General features: G+C 40.9%; 1 protein-coding gene across 2 annotated transcripts in view; it reads left to right on the top strand.

Moving 5' to 3' along the window:
* SLC12A4 (solute carrier family 12 member 4) overlaps positions 1-27,640 on the top strand; it is a 1,264,335-nt gene that overhangs the window by 1,204,194 nt on the left and 32,501 nt on the right. For both annotated transcript variants that reach the window (XM_075188833.1, XM_075188832.1), the window contains 6 exons: positions 1,289-1,387; positions 1,568-1,687; positions 1,959-2,063; positions 3,556-3,724; positions 6,776-6,971; positions 7,073-7,242. In XM_075188833.1, coding sequence (XP_075044934.1) covers positions 1,289-1,387; positions 1,568-1,687; positions 1,959-2,063; positions 3,556-3,724; positions 6,776-6,971; positions 7,073-7,242 — 859 coding nt within the window. The remainder of the gene's footprint in view (positions 1-1,288; positions 1,388-1,567; positions 1,688-1,958; positions 2,064-3,555; positions 3,725-6,775; positions 6,972-7,072; positions 7,243-27,640) is intronic.

Raw genomic sequence — 27,640 nt, 5'->3', positions numbered from 1 at the left:
TACCCCATTTGTCCCCCCATTGATAAAATTTGTTTCGCCATTTGTTAAGGTCAAATATGATTTTGTCTGACATTAATTGGTTCAGAGCCCTTCTAGCATCTGTCAATTCAGCCATAACAGTGGATTCCGGAGAGAATTTATATCTTGTTTCAAGAGACTTCATTTTCTCCAAAAGGGAGTCCCTGTATGCTATCTTCTCCCTCTTCCTAATCGTTCCCATTTGGATGAGTTTGCCTCAGATTACACATTTTTGAGCCTCCCACAGTGAGATTTTAGAGATGTCAGGGGTGTCATTAGTTTGAATATACTCAGTTAGGGCTGTCTCAATCAGTAATTTGTTATGAGCTTCCTGAATCAAAAGTTTGTTTAGCCTCCAAGTGAAAGGCCGGTGACCTGACCTGTGAGTAGAAAGCGTAAAGTATACTGGGGCATGGTCTGACCAAGTAACCTGACCTATGGAGACGTCTATGATCAAAGGCAAATGGTTATGTGGGAGGAAAAAGTAGTCCAGTCTCGAGTAAGTGTTATGTGGGTGTGAAAAGAATGTGTAGTCTCTGTCCGCGGGATGTTTAAAACGCCATATGTCGACCAGCTGGTGTTCGTGCATGGTGCATCTCACCCTACGATACAGCTTACCGGAAAATCTAGCGGTCCCCGAGGAGGTATCCATTGTGGGGTGGAGAACCCAGTTGAAATTGCCGCCCATTATGAAAATGCCTTTCTTAAACTGGTCCACCTTATCCAAGAGTGTATCTAAAAAAACAGGTTGATTAGAATTTGGACCATATACATTCACAAAAGTATACATTTGAGTGGAGATTGTGCAAGTCACCACCAAACACCTATCCTCTTACACATTATGCGTAACTATGTTTTGGACAGGCAAATGTCTAGACAAGAGGATTGCCACTCCCAAAGACTTATTCTCGGAGTTGTTACTTGTGAATGAATGCAAATATTAGTGGCTGTGCAACCGAGGGGCTGACCCTTGTTTAAAGTGCGCTTCCTGGAGGAAGGCTGTGCATGCAAGTCAGGTGCAAGTCAGGTGATATGTGTAAGGGTCTAAATAACCTCTATAATATGTTACCAGTATTAAATGACTGGTAGTCTTGCCAATATATTAGACAAATGTTCATGTACGTAATTACATTTATTTTAAGTGCAGTCATTTTAAATTTCATAAACATCGGTAAATCTTTATTTTTTTTAAACCATGATCTTTTAATTAAAATAGCTTGCGTAAAAAGTAAGCCTTATCTAAAAATGTTTGTTTTTTGGTATTTTATAGGTTCTTCTTGATGTGTTATTTATTTGTTAACTTGGCATGCGCTGTACAAACTTTGCTGAGAACACCAAACTGGAGACCAAGATTTAAATATTATCACTGGTGAGAACTCTGTGCCTTATTTCTATATAATTTACATTAGAGAATTATCTCATGTACAAAATGAATAATAATTTATACTTTTCTGTAGTTTTTGTTTCATATTTATACAACTGCATTCAAAGCTTGTTGTCATGTTGCATTGCTAAATAGTATTTTATTACATCTTTTATGCACTGATAGGGCTCTTTCCTTCCTGGGCATGAGTATATGCTTGGCTCTGATGTTTATTTCTTCTTGGTATTATGCCCTTGTGGCTATAATGATTGCTGGAATGATCTATAAGTACATAGAATACCAAGGGTAAGTGTTTTGTAGCATTGTTTATGCCTTCTTCTATATATCCCTAAATGGTAAAGATGGTTTATTGACAAAAATAATACATGTTTTCTATGTCATACTCTTGTATTGCTAGCTCTAATAAAAGCACCATATTTTAATTTGGTTTGACTAAACCTGAGAATTTATTTTTAAAATGCTATTAATTTTCTGGTCATAAATGTATCAATATCATGTGTTGTGATGTACTGATAATGTATTTACCTGTTTATGTACTTAACTTATAAACTGACAGAGCAGAGAAAGAATGGGGAGATGGAATTAGAGGACTCTCTCTCAGTGCAGCTAGATATGCTTTGCTGAGACTGGAAGAAGGACCACCGCACACAAAGAATTGGAGGTAAGACGTTCAAGCCTTTTTATCCTTTTTCTTCTGTTCTATTTCTGAAATGTGTACATACTACATTATTGTATATATTAAATGACGTGAGGTATAGTGAACTTTAATCTCATTGAATATGACATAAGTATTCTTATTTAAGATAATAAATGTTTTATTTAACCAAGTACGGCCACTGAACTAATTGAAACATTTAGAGATAAATGTACAATACTGTGCTTATTATAAAACTTTTTAGTAAATGACCAGCTTTGCAAGTTAACTTAATATCACCTTCACAGAAAGTAGCGAAGGTAATTATTTTTGTCTTTGCCCCATACTACCTTAATATACTCCCAGTGCCCCTCTCAGTCTTTACCATAAGTTATAATCCTATCAATGCCTAGTAGCAGGAGATGGGTATACAAAAGTATGACTAGGGAAGAAACTTACATAGAGTCACAAACACTTTATTTAATCTTTGGTCTATAGTTAGGGACAAGTATATAAAGTACACATACTTGGTTAAGAAGACTGAAATTACCATAAGGACACTATCCTGTGTTGTGATTATTGGTCAGAAATGACTATAGACTTGTAATGTTTGCCATAATGCTGAGCACATTTTACACTTTATGTTGCCTAATAAGCTGTCAGATATACATTTTAAATACTCTTCCTAGTATAACAGGTTATAAACATTTTAATATCAAAGCATAACACATAAAGTAACTGGTAACAATGTAGAAATCAAACAATTGATTTGTATAAAAGTGCAATTTACACCACAATTTTCTTACATTGGTTTCACAGGAGCTTCACATCACTACTCTAGTTGGGAACCTTCTTCTTTACACTTACTCTTAGGGTTAATTGTATCAATGTGCAATTCCGTCAAATCGCCGATGTTCAGTGATATTGCCAGCTGGATATTAAAATGGAAATTTAATTAAAAGCAAATTTTGCCTTTAATCACATTGCGGTTTTAAATCTGGTCAGCAATATCGACAAATTTTGGCGATTTGTCAGAATTGCACGTTGACACATTTTCCTCTTAGTCTTTGGCATCTGTCATACCTCATTCCCTCCTCACCTCATGACACTGTCTATGACACATGCAGCCCTGCACTCAGTGACATAGTCATATGAGTGCTACTGCAGTGTTGTCCTGCACTGAACTTTGCAGCTGGGTCAGCAATAGTGGTAGGGTGAGGGGGGTGTTCTTGGCTGTGAGAGGGACTTTAAGGGTGCCTGGTCTGCCAGTATCCATGGGGCCAGACAGCTGCACCCTAGACTGACGGAACTTTTCCATACAGTAGTTAGACTAGTGAACACACTGTTATAGAGACTAGTTGCAAATTCTGTACAGTCTTGTACATTTTTCTCCAGATATTAATAAGGTTACAGGTTCTTACTCTGCAAGTCACAAGTTTTGCCTGAAACTTTGTTAGCCTTACTAAGTAGAATTTCACTTGTTGCCTATATGCTGGTTACTTATTTTGTTACCTTCCAGACCACAATTGCTTGTTCTCCTGAAACTGGATGAGGATTTACATGTTAAGTACCCACGACTTCTTACTTTTGCCTCTCAGCTTAAAGCTGGGAAGGGGTTAACCATTATTGGTACTGCCATACAGGGAAACTTCTTGGACAGCTATGGGGAAGTGCAAGCTGCTGAACAGGTATCTATACCGAATGTATTCTTGAGCTGTGCCTTTGGAGTCTGTGTCAGTGTATTTTTTATTTTATTTAGAACGGCAATTAATAATAATATTGGCAACCACATTATTTTACGGAGAATTACTGCATTACTATTATTTTTTTTTAAAGCATAAAAATGTAATGTATGCTCTCAATAGGGCATAATGATACACATGTCATACAGTGGCATGAAACTGAATGTAAAGTTGGTCCTGCAAACCAAGTTAACAATCCAAAATTTGTGGGGTAAACTTTGTATGTAAGGCAGAGGAATAGCAATTGTAGTTGTTGATGAGGATACTTGGTCATGAATACAGGTACTGTGCTAGTTTCTGGTTCAGGGGAGTAGGCATACTGTACGATTTATCAAAGGTAGGCAAAAAATTATTGTGGCTGGATCACTTTTAAATAACTTATTTGTGGCTGGATCATGTAGAAATAATTTATTGTAGAAATGTATTTCAATCAGAGGTGCAGACACTAATGTATAATTGCAAATGCACTTATTGTGTTACATTGGGATGTGTTATGTATTACTTGTTTGGGGTTTTGTAAATTTTCTTTGTGAATTTCCAAGTTATCAATAGAGGAGAGGAAATGTATTTATTTCTGAGGCATATGCCAGGGGAGGAAATGTGTATTCTGCAACTGTCTGAAGAAAGGACCTTATCTTTTTAATCTCATATTAATTAGACCTTTTGATATGTGAGTGTCCAACACACCTGAAGGCACAGGAAGGTTTAATTAGACTTGTTGTTAGATTTCCTCTGTGTCTAAAACAGGATGCAGGAAATCACAGCAAGTTTAGAATATCACAGATAAGTGTAAATTTTGTTAAGTATGAATTGCATTTAAATCTATGTTTGGAGAAACACATATTTGATCCTGATACTAAAAATAACTCGGACTCAGCGGGCTGGCTTACCCTGTGAGGCTGTGTCCAATACTGTATAAAAAGAGAGCCATTGTACAATGAAATGTATCATTCTTGTACCATCTATACTTCTGGAAAGATTGCTAGTACCACAGACTGGAGTGTGAACTGTCCTTGTTAGGACTACTTGAGCTAATAAACTGTCTTTTGCTTCAAGAACCTGCTTTGATGACTACTTACCCTGCTGTACCCTTTTCACCTTTCCCCCGCTCTGTTTGCAATGAATGTCGGGCGTGACGTTGTCCCAATGGTTGGGATGTGTGTCCCGTCTATGTGGATATCCACGTTGCAGGAATCCAATGATGGTGTCCTCTAGTCAGTGCCCTTGAGGTAAGGAGCTGAAGCGATGGTAAAGGCCTTCCAGCAATGCCTTGGTGCTTTCATGCACTAGAGTGCTGACTGTGGATATCCCCACTCCAAACAAGCAGGAGATTGTGCGGTATTCTCTCTAGGGGTAACATACCACCACAAAACAATTGCTAGTCCCCTACTTGTTTCTGAAGTTAGTGGTCTGTCTAGAAAGTGCTGGGGTGAAAAGGTCCAGCACATACTGAAATGTCCCACGTGACATACGGAAGTGTGCCATCCACTGCTGGTCCTCAAAAGCTTCCACAGTAGAACAGAAAGCTGCCCTGTGAGTACGTTCTCTGGCAGACATTGTTCGGTTACTTGCCGTCCTGAATCTCAATATGGAGGAAATGCTGGACATGACAAAAGCTCTCCTCCTGCGCAAATAAAGATGTTGGTATTCTCCCTCTGTGCCATAAATTGCTCCTTTCTCCTGCTCAAATGACACTGTGCAAGGAAGCACAGTATTAGCAGCTGCATCAAGCTCTCATTTGCTGTATGGAACTGCAAAATAACGCAATTAACCATTCCTGATCAATTGCGTTATAACTCCGGGGTACACAATAGTGACTCATCGGCCATAATTAAGGCAATGCTGTGAACAGATACCACCCACTTTGGCCTCATTGTTGTGTGTAAAAATAGCAGTCCCCTTTAATTACCTTACAATTTTTCAGCCAATCAAAGCTTCTCTTGGGATGACTGACAATTATTGCCAGGGCAGACCGTGTTCAGTATGAACGGGGTCGACCCGGGAAATTCCCGGGTCCAAGGTGCAGTGTGAACGGGGTCTCTGAGCTGAGATGCTCTGTGACTTTGCAAAAACGCGGCTTTAAAATCCCAGGATATTGCAGGGGCGGCAATCTGAAAGTGGTATGTGTAGGAACTCAGGTGGGGTACACAAAAGGCCCTTGTCAAGGGTGGTCAAGAAAAGGTAATCTGAATCCTAAATGGACCCAGAGGGTGAGGCTGGAGTCATATGAGTAGTGTAGTAATCAGATCAAGTGAACCACTTCATTAGGGAGGAAGAGGTTAACGTTTATATATATATATTTTTTTACTTTGAATATAGTGTACTATATAAAAATGAGATCAATGTACTATATCTAATTTCATTACTTGTAGTTCTACAAAAATATGACTTACATATGACTAGATAGGTTGGATTTAGTACAATTAAAAAAATGGCAAAATTGTTTAAGCTATTGTGCTCCTTCCCCTAGCCATTTTGTTCCTCTTACAGCCCCACCAAAACCAGATAGGTATATGTGCATAAGAACCAATCACTCCTGCTCATCCGCACCCCAACTGCAAGTACATCCCACCCTCTCTAATTTGGAATAAATAGCGAAGAACAGTTATTGTTAACAAAGGCTTACTGTTTTTAGATTTCTACAGTGACTGGTTCATGCTTCATGTCTCAGGCATCTGTTGTCTCTCCTCATAGCTGTACAGCAATGCCACTGACTGCCTTATTATTGTTAGCTGATAATGCTGCTGCCTTACAATAGCCACACACAGAGTCCTCTGCTACAATTATTTTACCACTACCTAATGTGTCCAGTGTTCCTCACATCTCTTCAATGGTAAGCTCATTTGGGCACAGGCATCTTTACCTTCTGTTTCATATGTCTGTATGTCATTTATTTGTGTCATGATCCCCTCAATGTACAGCACTGCTTAATATATCAGTACTTTTAAGTTATAAAGTGCTAATATTGATATTTGATATGTTTTCTAATTATTTCAGACTATTAAAAACATGATGGAAATAGAGAAAGTAAAAGGATTCTGCCAGATTATTGTTGCTAGTAAAGTCAGAGAAGGAATTTCACATCTGATCCAGTCATGTGGGCTTGGAGGGATGAAGCATAACACTGTAATGCTGGGATGGCCTTATGGCTGGAGGCAAAGTGAAGATCCTCGATCATGGAAAACCTTTATTGGTGAGCCTTATTCTAGCTTTATTTCGGTCACCTTGAATTATTTTGCCTAATTTTGTCTGAGAACAAAGGTCATTTTTTAACATCACTGTTTCCTTTTGCAGAGACTGTACGGTGCACAACTGCAGCTCATTTGGCACTTATGGTCCCTAAAAATGTGTCTTTCTATGCAAGCAACCATGAGCGTTACCTTGAAGGAAATATTGATGTCTGGTGGATTGTGCATGATGGTGGAATGCTTATGCTGTTGCCATTTCTATTGAAACAACATAAGGTAGGATGGAAATTTTGCAGGTTATTGGTTCAGGTGTTTAAAGGTACTAAACTACTAACACTTCTATTTTTGAAAGCATTCTTACTTTGCAGCATTTTCTTCCACACCTACTTAAAGCTTTTGCACAGTATTGTCTCTGCAGGAGAGACTACTTGTCAGGCATGGGTGCAGGTATTATTATCACAGGCAACAGGAGTCTTTGATCATTGTTTCTTAAGATCACACCAGACATCTTATGTTTTTCTCTTTCATCATAACTTTCAATAAAATCTCTATAGACATTAACCAGTCCTAAGAATTTACTTAATCCACCAATAGTAGTAGGGATTTATGTATAACTGCAACTTTCTTGCTATGGAGACTATCCCTCACCCGTTTATTAACTGAAGTGTTCTGGGATTTAATTTGAGACCTCTTTCCAGTATTATCATCTAAAGTATCTTTCCACATTGAAAATGCCTGCAGCATTTCATCAGTCACTTGCTAGCCTTTTTATCTCATTATTCTCAAGCGTGTCAGCTAATTTGCTCAAGGACTTTTATAAATCTGTACACCACCTTGCACACACATTAAAGAATTGTGAATATAAATTATCAGCACTTGTGTACTTTTGATAAACATTCAATTGTCTTCCTGTTTCTCTTACTTGTATGCCAATTCCTGTGGCATACACTTTCTTATTTAGAGGTTGTACAATATCACTAAAATGTACAATCCACTTGGGAACTATGTCTGGCACGTTGCAAGTATGGAAAGCATCGCCTATTAACCTCTATGACAATCATGCAAGCTTGATCGTGTTTGGGCCCATTTGTACTTTAGGGAGAGCCAAAGCTCCTTATCTACCCATGCCCCGCCCCATGTTCTGGGAGCTGTGAACTCACCAGCGGTTTAGACTCTAAGCTGCCTCTGTATCCTCCAGGCTGGGACCTGTGTCAGGTACATGACGTCATATTGTTGGTCTTTGCCTGGCATACCGCTTGAAGTATTCCTGTTCAGATGTTGTTTGAATTTTTTTTCTTCCAAATGCCTGCTCTACCCTTTCCTTCTGCTCTCCTGCATCCCCCTCTTTCTTTCCTGTCCTTCCCTTTCCTGGTCACACACACCTTTTCTCACAAAATTACTTATTTTGAAGGAAACGTTTTATATGTTCTTGAGAAACTGTACTTGCATTTTTCAGTTCCACAAACACTTTACGATTTACAGAGTCATCTTGCATATTTATAAACCATGTTATACAATCACACCAGGCATTTGTTATAGGCGGATATAACGCCAATACACTGCTACACCTTGTTGCCTGATTTCTAATGATCTCTGACAATTCCCTCAGGCAATTTTTAGATTCTACCCTGCACAGTTAATTCCTAGAAAATGTTTAGACAAGAGTTCTTTACAAATAAACCCTTCCTGGTTAACAATCTCCCTGCTCTGCTCCCTTGCATAACAATCAATAGTCCCTGTATTTACATATACAGAAACTCCTGGGTATTTTCTGGCAACTGTCATTCTAGAGAATTCCTAACTATAGCAATCAGTTGACAAGTATAACCCTTATACTCATACCAATGATTCGACCTGCCAATAAGCAGGAAGTGTTGTAGCAATGTGCACTCATCCCACATTGTCAAGGGTGGTCTACTTTAGCTTGTCCCAGTCGCCTCTTTGCAAACCTTGATCAGATGTCCCTGCTGGAATTCTGTTGGTTTGAGTATTCAACTTCCCATCATTGTAGCAACTGTTACTGAACTCTTCCTTTCCGGTCCTTCGCCATTCTTTTCTTCCCCTTATCTAGGATCTCCAGCCGCAAAGTCCCCTGTTTTGTGGCTTTATACTAGACAGGGTTTCTAATCCTAACAGGTGTCTTTTAATTATATCAGAAGGTTGTGGGCAGCTACAAAGAAGAAACTTTTTGTGTTATAAGTACATCAGATAGACTACAGTTATACAAGAAATCTTGAAGTGTGGGGCTTCTTCATTGTAAGTGGAGAAAAAAAATGTTTTTCCATGTTATCGGCACCATAGCAAAGCCTCACTGTAAAATGAATATATAGTGTTACATTGTGTTACACAATGTATAGGCTAAAATAACTTTTATCTATAGAAAACAAAGTGAGAATCCTGCTTTAAAGAATGTTTTGATTCATGCCCTGTTTAGACACTTTGATGGCATACTTTACCTCCTCTGCCAGGTCACCATTGAAAGACTTCATATGTTTCAGGTGAACAGAATATTTTCCAAGGACGAACTTGAATTCCAGTCAACTTTATTCTGGAAGTTAGGCAGATGTCATCTCACAGTAAACAGCATAGAAATGAATAAGCATGAGTTCTTAATACAACATGGTAGATGGTATCAGGAGTCAGAGCTGATCTTTTTTTCAAATGGTAAAGTATATATGCCATTTAGAGACTAGCTGATCTCATCTTTACTACAAATAACTTTAACTGATAAGGCCACATGTGAGCTGTCTCATGACTATTTTACCTAACTATCATGTTTTTCAAACAAGCATATGACTCCTAACACACGCTTATATTCTTATTTATGTAATCTCTAAGTAAATCAAAATGCTTCTAAGCTGGTTACTCAAAAAGACTTCTAGACCTATATTATCTAACAGTGTCCAAGCAGGGAAACAGGTGGACCTGTAAAAGGGTTCCAGTAGAATAAACAGGTTCATCTTTGTAGTTGTAACTGAGGTAGTGTGCTGTCGCTGGTGCTTTTTGTTTATTTGATGAGTAGAAAACACTATATAGAGATGCAATTGGTGACAAAGATGTAGCAAGATGTAAATCCACATGTAATAATATTCACCTGACGCGTGAAATGGCTTCATCAGAGGTATGCAGGTGGAAAAGGCAGGGATACATTTAATGGAGCATATATATATTTGTTATGTTTTCGCTGCTCTGTTTATAAAATCCATTCCAGATTCTGATGAATGTGAGAGTTGTTGTGTTTCTGTTGCTGAGCAACCATACTCACCCTGCTTCCTGAGCTGCTAATGTGGGTACTACATTGCAGCTGATTTATCAGCTCTTGCAAGACTCATAACTGCTCACTACCTAGTAGCTGAGCAGTCAACACACTATGCTCACATAATTTCCCAGCAGCTGATTGGCCAGGACTTACATAAATACGCTCATTGCCATTGGTGTTAGGTTTACCTAGGCTAGTTCCTGTATCTTTATCCTATATAGATTGTGTGACTAGATCATTGATAAATAACTATTTGTGGCTGGATCATGTGGAAATAATTTATTGTTCAAATGTATTTCAATCAGAGATGCAGCCACCAATGTATAATTTGAAATGCACTTATCGTGTTACATTAGGATGTGTTTTGCATGGAAAGTGTCATTGTTTGAGTTTGTAAGGTTGCTAGAGGAAATCTCCAGTGAGGCATATGTGGGAAGTCTGATTCTGAAGTTTTTTGATGAAGTGTCAAATGCCTGCTCTGGCCAAAGGCCCAGCAGGGGGTTGTTACTGTGTGGCCTTTTTGTCCAGAGTGTTCAAACCTTTCTGAACATTGTAAACAGCATGTGATGCAGGAAATCACAGCAAGTTATAGGATATCACAGATAAGTGTAAATATTGTTAACTTTGAATTGCATGTAAATCCATTTTTGGATAAACAAATTGCATCCTGACTCTAAAAATAACTTGGACCTCAAGGGGGCTGGCTTACCCAGTGAGGCTGTTTTCAAATGTGTATAAAAACAGCACTGTTTCGTATTAAAAGTTGTTCTTCTGATTTCATCTGACTTTAGTACTGGTACCTCCAATCAATGTGACTGCAAATAAAAATCACTTGCTTCAAAGACCTGCTTGAAAATATTTTCCATGCTGAAAATCCTGTGACCTACAGATTAGACCCAAAATCTAATCCGTTCCCTGCTGTTTCGTAGGTCGGACCAAGCTTTTCCGGTACCTCCGCTCTGCCTGCTACCCTGCAGTCCTGGTCAGTGTGATAGGCCAGGGGGGATCTATCCCCAGCAACCCTAATCCATAGTAAGAGGTCAGGAGTACCAGCCCAGGTACACCAGTAATGGGGTACACTCGCAGCGTCCGTTACCCAGTAAAAACCCGGTACTAGATGCTGGTATAGGAGTCCAGTGGTGGCAGCATTTGTAAGCCCCTCCTACTGTGGCAAGAGGGCGTATTTGGGATAGCGAAAGGGAACGGTGGCAAAGTAAGCCCAGCCATTTCCCAGCAACAGCAGACAGGGTGGCATAGGCAGTCCATTCTGCTACTGGATTCAGTGTGTTGGACCTTGGCTTTATCTACTGGACCTTGCTTTTGGATTTCTGTCTGCCCTTGAACTCTCTGCCTGTTTATTGACCATGTGTAACTCTCCTGCCCTCTAACCTGGCTTGCATTTGACCAACCTCTCTTATGTCCTGTTTATCTTGTTTTGTCTATGTGTTGTTCCATAGCTGCGAGTTTCCCTGACTTTACCTCACTCACGGCTATTAAGAACTATACACTACTGGAATCAAGTCCAACTGGCATCCGAGTACCAGTAAGCAGTGTGGTTTCCGGGAAAGGTGGCTGCTTATGGTGAAAAACAATCCGGGCCTAAAGTTCTGCATAGGAGTTATCAGTAGAGATATTCACTGACCCCTGTGTTCTGGTTTTGGTTTTGGCAAAACCGCCATTGCATGTTTTGGTTTTAGATCATGATTTTATTTCTAAAATCCCTATTTTTTCGCTAAGCTCACATATTTTTGCTTCCCCCTCCCCCCTACATTATTATAATTAACCTCAATAACACTAATTTCAAGTAATTTGCAGTCAATTTGGACCATCTCACAGGTCACAATATTATTTTATACACTTTCAAACCAACAAAGACTACATTGACCTGGCTGGATGCCAAGCGACAGAGTAATGACTAAAAACACACGGCAGTCCCTAGCACATGTAGGAAACATTGTCACACAGCAGTGTCAGTGAAGAAAAGTGGTGCAAGATGGAATTGTCCTTGAATCATGGAGTCAGTTATGGTTCATTTGATCGCTCCACCCATTCCTTGGATAACTGTGGTAATTCTACAGCTAATACATGGCGACGAGCACTGCCCCCCAGCCCACCCGGGTGCGTGCTTTTATCAGACCCAGACCTATCCAGGGTGCCAGACAATGCACTAAAAAGACCCATTGTAATTCACAGCAAAAAGCAAGTTCATTACCGAGCTTCAAATCAGCCCCAATTCACAAAAAATTATAATATAGTTAGGTACCTTTGACGTAAAGTGCAGTTTACAAACACTTTGTGCAATACTGATGAAACCGCAGCAAAGTGGAAGGTAATACATATACATGTCTATTTAGACATCCATGCTTACATTACTTCTGCAAGCAGCATTGTTCTTTGTTAATAAAACTGTTGTCTTTATACCATTCAAAAAAATTCAAAATAATTCTCCAGCATTCGGATGTTGATAGTAGGATCAGGTGGAGTTATAGCAGAGGTGTCACTAATTCTGGTCAGTTCTTTTACAGTACACAAGACCAAATGTCAAAATGTTTTGCTGAGTCATCTGCATCATTCCTGGGTCTCTTGGGAAAGCTATGTCTTTTTTTCTAGCAGCAGTTGAGTGGGAAACTGAAGGAGGAGATGCACTTGAGCTATCATTTTGCTCACCAGGAGCTCCTTGCATGTCTTCAGATCTAGGTCAGTTGAAAACAAAGAGAAGACATAAATCTTAAACCGGTGATCAAGCACAATCTCCAAAAATGTAGTGATCTGATTTCATGATTTTGATAACTCTTGGATCCTGGCAAAGTGAATAAAGTACTTGATCTACAAGTCAGACATACTTAGCGTAATTGCTTTGTTTAATCTCCTCCTTCAGTTTCTCAAGCTGCTTTTTCAAAAGTCTTATTAAGGAAATCACTTGACTCAAGCTAGCAGTATCTGAACTCACTTCACAGGTGACTACTTCGAATGGTTTCAGCACCTTGCACAACACGGAAAGTATTCTCCACTGAGCTTAAGTAAAGTACATCTTCCTTTTCCCAATGTTATGGCTTGTGGATTAAGCGTGGATGGCTTTTTGCTTTTCCTCCATCCGCAGAAGCATATACAGAGCGGAATTCCACCTTGTCACCACCTCTTGCTTAAGTTTGTGGCAGGTCAAATTAAATTGCTCTTGCAGCTGTTGCGTTCATCTACATGCTGTTGCAGAATGCTGGAAATGTTCAGATATTTTACGGGCCACAGACAGCATCTCCTGCATGTCCCTGTCATGTTTTAAAAAGCTCTGCACCACCAAGTTTGTGTGTGCAAAACGCGGAATGTGCTGGAATATACCCAGCTGTAACGCTCTCACAATATTGGTGGCGTTATCAGAAATAACTTGAGATACTCAGGCTCGGTTCCTCGGAAACCAAATACACCCGAACTTAGGGTATCCGAGTACCGAGCCAAGTCGACTCGGTACTTTTGCGCTTTTTTGGATTCGAAAATGAGGCAAAACTTCATTGTGATGTCGTCAGATCTCGGATCTAGCGAGTTTTGGAATCTATAAATACCACCCTCCACAGCGATCTAGCACCACTTAAGAGAGGAATACAAAAGGGGTAGCATAGAGTATAGAGCAGTTGGGCAGGCAAAGTTAGAGAATTGAAAGAGGAGGGTGGTAGCAGTGAAAGTAATCGGTGACATTCAGGAGAGCTCCATAGCTCCAGTGTTAAATCTCATTGCAGAAAAATACAAATAGTGTTTACAGGGTTGATGTAATTCTGCAGTCCAATTCTACTGTGTTATATAGGTAACACACAAAATGGAGAGCTGCGTTGGTAATTCTCATTGCATAAAAATAAAAAAACTAGTGCTGTCAGGGTTTGTGTTATTTTGCAGTAAAATTCTACAGTGTTCTATAGGTAACACAAAAAGGAGAGCTGCATTGCTAATTGTCATTGCTGAAATACAAATAGTAGTCCTTGCAGGCTTTTCTTCTGAATTTGCAGGCAAATTATACCGTTTTATATAGGTAACAGACAAAGAGGAGTGCTCCATTGTTAAGAGTCAGTGCTGAAATAGAAATTATAGGGCTGGCTGGCTTGCTCTAAATCTGCAGTTACCTTTTACTGTACCATAGCTCACTCAGAAAGAGGAGAGGTGGCAGGGTTCAGTGCTGAAACAGAAATTGTAATAGGGCTATCAGTGTACTAATTCATCCCAGCTGGAATCAACCATCACAGAAGTCTGTGTACTTTAATGTAATTGCCGATTATGCCTTCCTCATGGAATTTGTAGTTCATATTATGGCAGAGCTGTCAAGATTTTTGGGCAATTATTTTAGAGCAGCGCAAATGTCAAAATGTTGTGCTGACTCATCTGCATCACCACTGGGTGTCTTGGGAAAGCTAAGTTTTTTCCTAGAACCAGTTGCCAAAGAAACTGAAGGAGGAGACGCCATTACAAGATGTTGATAGCTCTTTGATCCTGACGAAGCGGATTAAGTACTTAATCTACAATTACAATATAGTTAGCAGATTTGTTTAGTTTTTTTTTCCTCCTTCAATTTCTCTAGCTGCCTCTCAGAAAGTATAATTAAGGCAATCGCTTGACTCAAGCTAACAGTGTCTGCACTCTCTTAACAGGTGAGTACTTCGCTGGACTAAAGTACACTCCCCCTCAAATTCTAGTCTTTTTGCAGCTGCTGCATTCTCCTACATGCTGTTGTACAATCCCGAAAATGACCCTAAAGTTATTGGGACACAGACAGCATCTCCTGCATGTCATTGTAATTTTTTAAAAAGTTCTGTACCACCAATTCCCACTGCTGTAAAGCTCTAACAATATTGGTGACGGTATCAGAAATCACATATCCTCAGGAGAGTCCATGTTGCAATGACATCACTTAGTTTTTAAAACAGGTTGTCAGCGGTATTACCTCTGACCTGCGCCTTGTCTCGTGTCTGATAACCACCTCTCACTCTCGCCTTCAAGACTTCTCCCGTGCAACTCGCCACTTATGGAATTCCCTACCACGCCCAATCAGACTTTCCCACAGCCTTCCAATTTTTAGATGCTCTTTGAAAACCCATCTCTTTTTTAGAGGTGACCTTATCCTCGATAACACTATTGACACTAATAATAATTTATATAATAACAATAATATGCCTCTTAGTGAAGCAGATAATACACAGAGTAGCCTGCCTCAGAAAAATGTGACGTACTTGGGTACATGCTGCTGCTGTTCCTACTGGTGAAGGCAAATCACAGACCCAGTGGGCTGTCACAGTTATATAATCTTTAGTTTGCCCAGTTCCGCTTGTTCCCATATCTGTGGTTGTGTACAGTGGTTAGAATGGCATTTTGTAGACCAATAATTACATTTTTACGAACCTTTTGATAGAGGTGAGGAATAGCTTTTCTAGTAAAATGGTGTTGTGATGGAATTTGGTAACAGGGACACAGGACCTCAAGTAATTGTCTAAAACCAGCTGCATTAATAGTGGATAGTACGCAGATCTAATACTAGCATAGTCCCCGTGGCGTCTGTGATCCGCTTTGCGACTGGGTGACAGCTTTCTTACTTCCTTTAGCAAAGAATTGTTTAACAGTCAATTGTTGTAAACTGCTAGTAGTCTTCTTCTAGGTTGAAGATCCACCCCCTGCAGTAGCAGCAGTGGGACTGACGTTCAAGAATTCTTCTGAGGAATCCAGGACAATGGAGGAGTCATCTAGCCTTAGCAGCTTGGATGCAGGACTAACTCCGATCGCCGATGAGGACGGTGTTGTGGGTGTAGATTGCAGGTGTTGGGATCTATCTGAGAGCACGGACCTAGCTGATGATTGACTGATTATTGTTATTTTATTTTTTTTTAACTTCAATAGTATTTTTATTATTAATTTTTCAAAAATTATGGGGTACAGAAAGAAGAAAGGGATGGGGGGTAAGGAAAGGACACAAAATAAAAAGGGGGAAGGATTGAAGGGGTACATAGTGGGGGGAACACATTAAACAATTCTGCTGTTAAGCCATATTGAACACATGAGGGAGGGAACCTAATAGGATCCCTTCCAATTCGTGAAAGTTACACTGGTCGAATGGTCACCATGGAACTACTAATAGGGACATTGGGGAACTTCGCTAAGTGTAGGAGATGCAGGTAGTAAATCAGAGTCTATTCGATCTGGACGCGCTCCCTCTCCGTCCGTAACATACACATGCCAACTGAACCACTTCATTATCGGGGACGAGGTGGCAGTGGAGTAGGGCATCCCCTCTGTCTCCATTTCAAAGCTGAATTGCACCTTGGCCACTACTTTCGATATCAAGGGTATCTGTGGTGACTTCCAACCTTGAGCTAAGGACGCTCTTGCGGCAATCATAATATGACTAAAGACATATTTAGCATATGATGGAAACTGGGGGGGGTAATGCTGCAGTAACGCAACCTCCGGGGTAGGAGAGAGATTTTGTCTAGTAACCTTATTGGCTAGCTGGAAGATTTGTACCCAGAACGACTGTATATGGGGACAATTCCAGAATATATGCATCAAATCCCCCGGTATATTGCATTGCCGCCAGCAAAGTTTAGACTGGGAAGGCCACATTTTATGAAGTCTAGTTGGGGTAAGATACAATCTATTAATTAATTTTATCATCATTTCTGTGTGATTTATACATTTGGACATTCGGAACGCGTTTGTAAAAATGGCTTCCCAATCTTCACTTTCCAAATCTAGTTGAAGGTCAGATTCCCACTGCAGTTGTATTTTGGTTTTATTTTCTGATGTAGAGGGGAGGGTATAGCGGTACCAGAAGGTAATACTGGCTCTATTATCTCCTTTTGTTAATTTAGTGAACAACAAGGGCGGTGGTGATGTAATAGGTAGACCTAGTCTGGGAAGGGAATTAAACCAGTGTCTGAGCTGCAGGTATTTATAAAATTCCTGAGAAGGGAGGTGAAATTTTTCCTTTATTTGTGTAAAAGATAGTAAACTCTGATCGTCTAGTAATTGAGAGAATGAGGTTATTCCGTTTGATACCCATAGGCTGAGATTTAAATTAGGAATTAATTTAGCCACTGCAGCTAAGGAGATATTTTTGGTCTGGACCAGAGTCATAGAATTGGCCTTTAACATTTTGTCCCACACCAACAGGGAGTCCCTAGTTGTCTTTGGTAATTGGGCATTTACAGGGCGCCAATTTTTTGGAACCCAGATCAAATCTGCCAATGGGAAATGCGGGTTAAGAGCTTTCTCCAGGTCTACCCATGGTTTTTGGTGCATCGGGAGGGACCAGTCACGAAGCTGAGAAAGTAAGCAAGCCGCATGGTATCTGTACAAGTCTGGCAACGCCAAACCTCCCTGTTGTTTAGGCAAATACATCCGAGAACTGGCTATTCGTGGGGGTTTGTGTTTCCAGACATATAATATCATAACTGAATGCAGTTTATCCAATAAAGATTTGGGGATACAAACAGGAATAGTACGGAATAAATACATCATTTTTGGGAGCAACATCATCTTGAAGGCTGCGATCCTTCCCAACCAGGAGACCTCGCTGCAGACCCAGGATTTACTTAAAGTTGAAAGTTGGAGGGTTAGAGATGAAAAATTAAGATTAATCGTATTTTCCAGTGAGGAAGTGATTTGAATACCCAAATATTTCAGTGCCGACATCTTCCATGAGTAATGAAAAGATGTTTTAAGGAGTTGCACCTTCTCATGGGGAATATTTATTGGAAGGGCTTCTGATTTAGTGGAGTTTAGCTTATAATATGAAGCTCGGCTATATGTGTCTAAAATATTATGAAGGGTCGGCAGCGAAGTCCCCGGGTCAGTTACAAAAAGCAGAACATCATCGGCAAATAGACATATTTTATGCAAGGTATTTTTAACAGTGGCACCAGGAAACAGATGTGAGGATCTAATGGATATGGCAAGAGGTTCCATTGCCAAGACAAATATCAACGGGGATAAGGGACAACCCTGTCGAGTTCCGTTTGTGATCGTGAATCTATCCGACAGGAATCCGTTACTAAACACTCTAGCCGATGGGTGGGAATATAAGGCCAAAATAGCCCTCAAGAAGTCGCCATGGAATCCAAACCGGAGAAGGACCCCCTCCATGTAGCCCCAATGTAGTCTATCAAATGCCTTCTCGGCATCAAGGGAGAGGACTAACAGCTCAGACCGGGCCTCTGAGAACCATTCTATAATATTAAGCACTCTTCTCGTATTATCCGAGGCCTGCCGCCCCTGAACAAATCCCACCTGGTCTGGATGGATTAAATTCGGGAGAAGTCCGTTAAGTCTATTTGCTATCAGTTTAGCATATATTTTGATATCAGAATTCAGAAGGGCGATTGGCCTATAATTGAGACACGATGCTGGGTCCTTCCCCGGCTTGGGTATAGCGACGATTCGAGATTCTAACATTTCAGAGGGAAATGACCCATGTGATGTTCCTGCGTTAAATAGTTGCTCTAGTATTGGGAGGAGATCTTCCTGGAACATAACATAAAAGCCATTGATATAACCGTCAGGGCCAGGGGCTTTGTCTCTTGGTAGGTTTTTAATAATTGTTTGTATTTCAGCTTGTGACCAGGGGGCAGATAGGGATTCTGCGGTCTCTGGATCTACTTTGGGGATATGTAGACTACTTAAGAAGCCATCTATGTCTGCCGGAGACGGTTGATGCAATAAGCTATCCTCTTTCAAATTATATAGTTTAGCATAGTACTGAGCAAACATATTAGCTATACTTTTAGGGTTAGATACTTTTTGTCCACTTTCGTTCACTAGATGTTTAATTCTATGTTTGGCTCTTTGACCCCTACACTTTCTAGCCAAAAGCTTCCCCGCTCTGTTCCCTGCAACATAGAATTTTTGCCTAAGTTTAGTCAAAGCTTGTTGTGTTTTGGCCATCAACAGTTTCTGGAGTTGACCTCGGACCTGTGTCAGTTCATTCTTTAGTTCAGTACAAGGGCGCTCCTTATTTTGGGATTCTAGGGTTTGTAATTTTAATTCTAGCTCAGTTTGGCGGTGTGCATTAGCTCTTTTTAACCGGGCACCTGTCTGAATCGCCACTCCTCTCAAAACTGCTTTCAGAGCACACCAAAAATTAAAAATATTAGTGTCCTCCGGGGCATTATTTTGACAGTATTGGTGGAGAGCGTTCTTGAGGTCTAATTTAGCTTCCAGAAGTGTCAATAGATATGTTGGCATGCGCCAGGGCCTAGGAGCTTCGTACGGTCGCTCCCTATGCCACGTCCATAACACTGGGGCATGGTCAGACCAAGATATTGGTAGAATTTTAATTTGTATAGTGGCCTGTAGTGTCCACTTATCAGTTAAGATAAGGTCTATACGGGAGTAGGAATTATGGACAGAGGAAAAATACGTGTAGTCCCTGCCACTCGGTTCCGAGATTCTCCAGACATCATACAGGTCGAACTCTGCTAACAGCTTAGAAAAAGCTAATGAGGGTCCTGGTATAGCGGGAAGAGTAGAATTATAAGGAGAAGATGGAGATGGGGAGGACCTATCTAGCCTAGGGTCTGCCACAATATTAAAGTCTCCCATGACGATCAATTTACCCTCTTTGTGTTTCTCTATTTCCCGGAAGACTCTTCTTAAAAAAGGAATCTGGCGTGAGTTTGGAGCGTAAAGTGAAACCAGGGTCACTGGTTTGTTTTCTAATAGACCGACTAGGATCAAGTATCTACCCGCTTTATCTGCTATGGTAGTCTTATTCACATAAGTAACTCTACTGCTAAATAGCAAGGCTACTCCATTACGTTTTAATGGGCCGTTTGCCGTGAAACAAGTCGGATAATGGTTATCTCGAAAAATGGGGGGAGCTGCGGCCCTAAAATGTGTTTCCTGCAGGGATACTATGTCGGCATGCAGCTTGTGAAATGAAGTTAGGGCTAGTCTCCTTTTATTTGGAGAATTCAAACCTCTAACATTTTGCGTAAGAAATTTAACCATTTAGAATAATAAGTGTGTCTATCATATTATACTTTAAGTAATCTATTGCCCTGTGGACATTCTTAAAGCGGGGTGTCCTGTAACATTGTATATTAGAGTAGGAAGAATGGGCCTCATGTGAGACATCGGTACCCAAAACAAGAGTATTAGATGTGACGACCTTAGTATGTAATGGGGTGTTCCCAATTGAGGGGGAAATAACGGTGGGAACGGGAAACATAGGGAAAAAAAAGGGGGAAAAAACTGAAATAACCCAAAACATTGGGTTAGAGTATTTGCTGGTAGGGAAGCAAAACCAGCAAAATAAGTAACTTGGGGCGGGTCAGGCCAATTTTGGCTCACCTCATCCCTGTCACCCCAACAAATCCCTGCATACTTAAAGAATCTAAAATTCAACCATATCAGAGAGAATATAACTAGGTTGCAAAGATATAAAGATCAAATTCCACATATCTCATAACAACATAACCGTAAAACATTAACACAATACAATAATAGTACCTTAACCGTTAAACGTATCCTATAGATAAATAAGTGTCCGACTCTTTTGCATCCGGAGGTGAAACACGGCATCTTCCTGCGACCTCCAGCACCTGCAGTAAGTAACGTGACCAGATAAAAGGCACACCTGGTTATAACAAGTTAATGAAAACAACAAGATACTTTTGAACGTGGGTGCTCAGAGGACTCCAGACAACCACTGGTGGGTCGCCCCCCGGAAACTTTAGAACTAGTTTGAATAGCCGCTGGATCCGTGTCTCAAAGACCGTGGTGATATAGGACTTCCATAAGTATTTAATCAGATGGAAAAATATCAGGGCCATTCAAGCCCACTACAATACTCAATTTGACCAGTCTTGTCTCACACGGGACCTAGGAGCGGATGCAACGTCCTGAACAGGGACACTCCAGGTTTTCAGTAACGTTATACCTTCCTCAACTGATGCAATAACGTGGGTAGAGTTATTCCTCCTGATGATTAACTTGACAGGAAATCCCCATCTGTATATGATGTCTTGGTCTCTTAGTGCTTTGGTGATTGCTTGAAAGGATCTCCGTTTAGATATCGTAGCCATAGAAAAGTCTTGAAATATCTGAAGATTCTGGAGGGATTCAGCGTTATCCTCTGATCTAGCCGCTCTCAGTATACGTTCTTTAGTTTGGAAGAAGTGGATTCTCATAAGTGTATCTTTAGGTAGGTCATCCGACACTGATCTTGGTCTAGGAAGCCTATGTATGCGGTCAATCATCAAGTCCTGTTCAGTCGCTCCAGGCAATAGTTTGCGGAAAAGATCCGTTACATAGGGGAGTAGCTCAGCTGGGGTAACTGAATCTGGAATACCCCGTATCTTGATGTTATTCCTTCTGGATCTATCCTCCATATCCGCAAATTTGTCCCGAAATGTGCTCACTTCTGCTTTCAAGGTTGCATTCTCCGTTATTAGATTATTATGCGAGGCCGTCAGCTCTTCCAGTATATCTTCAATTTGGCCAGTACGACCGCCTAACTCCGCTACCTCCCGCTGTATCTCCCTGATCGACGATCTCATTTCTGATAATATTTCAGATTTAAACATGGAGAACATGTTCTGCATGGCCTTGATCGTGATAGGACCGTCAGGATCCGAGTTGTCAGTGGAGACCATCTGATGGGTAGCCATCTGAGTAGCTGGTGTGGCGGAGGAGGCCTTGGTCTTGGGTGTCTCCAGCCTCTTAGGGGTACCTGCATCCGGAGTGGTAACCTGTGGTTTGAAGAATTGAACTGGAGAAGCAGACGTGGCACTTTTCGTATTTTTTTTCGGAGCCATTCCGGCGTCAATCAAGAGGAGCTGAAAATAAGATAGAAAGCTATCCAAAACACCTGTTACACAGGAGCACGTAGTACGATTAGTGATATGTTGATAAGGTAGCGTTAGCTCTGGTCGGTTGACATTGGAGATGGTTGGGTCAGGGATTAATATTTAGGGCGACATGGGTAGAGGGACTCCTTGTGATCACGCCATAGGCATAGACAACTTAGGCATAGTTCAAAGGTGTAAAAGACTTGTGGAAGCGGCCACTTACAGATGGAGTCAGGACTTAACACCTTGTCTTGTAGAGCTACTAGGTGCTGAGCAGACCAGCTGCGTGATGTAACAGAGAAGTGCACTTCACTAAATGAATAGACTCCAATAGATTATTACAATCAAGAGTTAAATTCTTCCTTTTTTTTTTTTTTTTTTCCCTTTCTTTATTTTAAGCAGCCACCAGGTGGCAGTGTAACCTTATATTTGCCTCCGTCTAAATAGAAACTGGAATGGATTGTAAACGGCAATAAAGTGTTAGTGTTGTAGTTACAGGAAGCCTCTCCAGCCTGCTAGTGCCTGTCATTTGTGGGGAAACACGGGCACAGTACCTCAGCCGGCCAGCCAGCAGCCCTGATGGCAGTGGAGCAGACAGATATCCTCCTGTGCATTCACTGCTGCACACAGTTACTCGTCTCCCTCCTCCTCAGCTTCCCCTGTGTCTCCGCTGCTGACTCAGTCCCCGCAGCTCTCCCCGACCCCCAGACTTGGCCGATCACACTGCCGGGATGTGGCTGATGCCAGCAGGTTAGTGCTGCTCTGTTATTCACTGTAGGGGAAGGACAGGACCGCGGCCGGGCGCCATGTAACACAGCAGGGTCTGATGTGCAACAGGCCTCTCACCTCCCGCCGACAGTTACTGCCTCGCTGGTCACGCTCCGGGTATACAGTTGGCACCCTTGTATATAGGCATGCAGAGGGGAGCTCTAGGAAGAGTTTTGGGTCACATGAGTCCCGATATAAAAGGGGTTTTGGCACGGTTTCCTCGGAGCCTACTAGTCATGCGTCCGCTGCCGATGGCGTCCAAACCACGCCCCCCCTATTGTTATTTTTTTAGCTTAAGTTTCTGATTTTCTCAAGAGCTTGCCATAAACTCGCTTCAAATGGCGTACCATGGATGAGGTTCCTAGATGGTTAAGGTCCCTACCTCTACTGACTGTGGCTTTACAATTGCTACAAATGGCTAGACAACTGTTGTCAGGATTTGGGTAAAAATAATTCCACACATAAGAGGTGGATTTTTTGGTCTTATGCATGACAATGGCCTCATTCTTATCACATGCAAGAACTGCTTCCACTGGTGCAGGACTTACACAAACAACATCATCCATCCTCATCCTCCATAGTGCCCTCTTCAGCTACACAAATATCCCCCTCATCCTGTTTCAATTCCAAAATGGCATCCTCAATTTGTGTATCACCAGCTATACTTGGGCTGTTCATGCACACATCTGCAAAAATGCTGAAAGGGGCCTTCTTTATGGGTACAGGTCAGGATTACACTTGGCACTCGTGGATAGACTCTCTTCAGGGATTTGTCATTTCTGAATCAGAGTATACATTTTCCTCTAATGCCTTACTGTTTTCTTCCAGCTCAGCTTTTACACGTAAAAGTATTTAATCACCACATTCGGAGTTCGAATGACAGGGTCTTGCTTGGTCATGACTGACCATAAAGAAGATGCCTCAGCCACAGTTGCAGAACTAGCACTCATGGAGAAAGGTGAAGGCCTCATTCTTTCCTTGCCACTGCATGTGTAGAATGGCATGTTGCCAATTTTATTTTTTTCCTACAGATATCTTTGCCTGGATTACAGGTCTTTTTTCTTGACCAAGATAAAAGGTGTTTTTTGTTTTTCTTTTACATTTTTGTTTCCCTCAAAAACACTATGCACGTTAACATATGCTTTAGCAGATGAGGTAGAGGGATTACTATCATCATGACTGATGCCAGCAGCTACTTGGTGCTCCTGGTCTTCTGTGTACTGCTGTGCATTAATTTTAATAACACAGTACAATGTGACTGCAGATTTATAAGACCAAGCCTGCCAGCCCTATTATTTCTATTTCAGCAATGACAATTGGCAATGGAGCTCTCCTCTTTGTATGTTACCTATATATATAGCACAGTACAATGTGACTGTAGATTTAGAAGACCAAACCTGCCAGACCTATTGTTTGTATTTCAGCAATGACAATTAGCAATGAATGTCACTGGAGACTTTGAAGAACACTGCTACTCCTCCTCTTTCTTTTCTACCTATAATGCTGTCCAACTGCACTAGTGACTGCCAAGAACTGTGCTTCCCCTTCTGTGTCCCTCTGTGAAATGGCACTGGATCGCCGTGGAGGGCAGTACTTTATAGTATCCAAAGCTCGCGAGATCCGAGGACTTAACGATGACGTTTTGCCTCGTTTTCAATTCTGAGGGCGCACTAAAGTACCAAGCCGGCTCGGCTCGTTACTCGGATCTGCTAAGTTCGGGTGTGTTCTGTTCTCGGGGAACCGAGCCTGAGCATCTCTAGTTCTCAGTCGCTTATTGTGGGGTTCATAACAGATCTAATGCTTAAAGTCCATCCTAAATTCAATAATAAATATATATATATATATATATTTGCTCCATTCATATGATAATATATATGTATATGTCAATTTTGCATGCAGGGATAACTATTTGTAACTTTTATTTAGTGAGATATTTTGGACACACAGCATGATCATCTACCAGAGCCTAGTTGGTATCAGGTATTAAGGCTGTTTGCTACATTTTCCCATGTTCGAGCCTATGTCTCTGCTAGATTGGGATTCAATCATTGTATAGGGAATATATATTTTTCTCCCTCTTATATTTTATTGATCAATGGACTCCCCGATTATCATGTCATGTGATTCATTATAGACATATGTTATCTACTCCTGTGAATACCCAATGAATGATATACCTTTTATGAATAGCCGTGAATTGTATCTGCTATAGGTGGTAATTTTTAGATGTATGCTTATATGTGTTCACTATTTAATACTTTTTTATATGTTTTTATTACATTGGTAATTTTGTTATAAATTATTTTCCCTCCTATTAATTTGTTGGAAATTAGGTTGGTGCCTCTTTCTATAATATATTATATGATGGTAGCAGTCTTAACTTGAATGTTATTTACATCATACTTGCCTAATTTTCATTCCTTGCTTCCGGAAGTATGCATGACTTGATTACTCTATTAGCTTCATTAAGCCAAGTGTTGCTGTGATTTGATGTAATTTGCTTAATCAAATGGGAGGGAGCAAAGTTATAGGATGATACTGATTTTGTTATCCCGCATCTGCCCACAAAGTGTTCACTTGCAGACGGCTAATTCTTGGAGTATTGTCTCCTTGCTCTCACTGGACTACCTTAAATCTAGAGAAAATCAAGGGCTTCAATCAAAATATCCTGCTGATTAAATCTAATGAAAAACAGGGCTTAAATGAACTAAGCATAAAATGAGGGTTGTTGAGTAATTTGGGGTAATTTTTATGTCATTTAATGTGGGGGTTTGTTGTTATTATTTATTGTTATTTATTTTATTTTATTTTTTTCCATTTTTTTATACCAGTTATCTATGCATTTGCTGTTATCTATCTATTCTATTGGTGGTTATTTTATTAATCTGGCCTACATCTCACTCTCTGGGGTTGCAGCACCCAATCTAACAGGGACAGTGCTACCCCTTGATGTTAAGTGTCTACACAGGGGTGGTCAACCAGTCGGAGCCTAAGAGCCCAAAAATAGCCATAACTGCGGCAAAGAGCCGACTTTATCTTTTATATATGTGTGTATATATACATATACACTGTATACACATTCACATAAATACCGCACACACACACTTTGAAAATATAACATAATTTACAATATCTTGATAAGTGAAAAAGAAGATATCCAACATTGTTAAAATGTTCAGAATAAAAATCAACTCAGCTCTTACTTTGCTGTTGTGTTCAGCGGAGGAGGGTTTAAAGGGTACTTACAGTCTCCACAACAGCTCACAATGCTTCTTTATCCGCAATTTCTGTTGAGGGAACTATTGAAGTGGCCCTTACATACACATCAGCCTACCCACATGCCCCATACATGACAGTCCACCCCCCCCCCACATGCCCCATAAATGGCAATCCACCCCCCCACATGCCCCATAAATGGCAATCCACCCCCCACATGCACCATACATGGCAATCAGACCTCCCCACATGCCTATCTGCCTCCTCACATGCCCCTTATATACCATCAGACCTCACCGGATGTTCATCAGACCACTCCAAAAATGCGTTCAGACCTCGCCACATGCCCCTTATATCATCAACAGTTATTTATATAGCACCAGCATATTCCGTACTGCTTTACAATCAAACATTGTCACATGCCCTCAGACCTCACCAGATGCCCTTTAAATGTTACAAGATCACTCCATATTCCCCTTATATGCTATCAGACCTCATCCGATGCCCATCAGACTACCCCACATATACCATCAGACCTCACCAGATGCCCATCAGACCACCTCACATATACCATCAGATCTCACCAGATGCCCATGAGCCCAACCAAATTTTAATAAATTTAATAATATGCCCCTTACTTACTTTTCACAAAGCCGCTGGACCCAAGAAAGAGGAAGGCGGGAGAGCACGCTGCACTGTCTCCTCTTCTTCCCCTGATTGCAGTGCTTTCACACTGTGACCTCCCTGCGTTGTGCATAGGAGGACACATGACCTGGAGTTGGTGTTGGCTGGGGAATGAACTGCCCCTGCCTGCACGTGGAATATTGGACTTGTGCTGGCAGCAGACGGATCTGCCCTGTCGGCGTCGGAGCCGTATTTCAAAGTCAAAAGAGCCGTATGCGGCTCTGGAGCCGCGGATTGGCCACCCCTGCTCTACACTATATAATCATAATCTCTTCTTGAAAATGTTATGTGCGTATTGTCGCTAACCAATAACGATTGTCGAACCTCGATTTGTGTTTCCAATGCACAAAGATTTATTCGCAAATAGTAGAATAATATGCTCAAGCGAAGTGATAATAAATACAGCTGTTGCTTATCGCAGGCGCTCTGGATCCAGTGCAGTCATTCAATCCTGATGTCTGGGGACAAGATGTCTGCACACTGGATGTGAAGCTGCTGCTTATATACACAATGAAATACAATAATACAATGAAGATGGTATAGCTTGCATCTATTGGTCCAGTTCTCAGGAAGGTCCAAGGGGTTGTCAATCATTGGCTAGTTCATCCTAAGGAATCCAAAGGAGGGGGTCACCTCTCCAGGGGGTATGCTCGGCTCTTCCCGCCAAGATTCCTTACTCTTAAGTAGTTCATAATTCCTTATCATTCATAACTTGTGTATGCACTCTGCGATTCCCTCGCAGAGTGAACCAAACAGTAGGATATGTAACGAGGTTCATTATGATACCACTCATGATGTGATTCCTTCAACCTGTTCCGTGTATTTCACTAATATGCATGTAACTCTAATATAACATAAATACTACTATATTTCGACATAACTGACTATGTGTTGCAACTACCGTTAATGTGTACTATTTTATAAGTAT

The sequence above is a fragment of the Mixophyes fleayi genome, chromosome 10 (genome assembly GCF_038048845.1).
Source record: "Mixophyes fleayi isolate aMixFle1 chromosome 10, aMixFle1.hap1, whole genome shotgun sequence".
Classification (NCBI taxonomy): domain Eukaryota; kingdom Metazoa; phylum Chordata; class Amphibia; order Anura; family Limnodynastidae; genus Mixophyes; species Mixophyes fleayi.
This window is presented reverse-complemented; position numbering and strand designations above follow the sequence as displayed.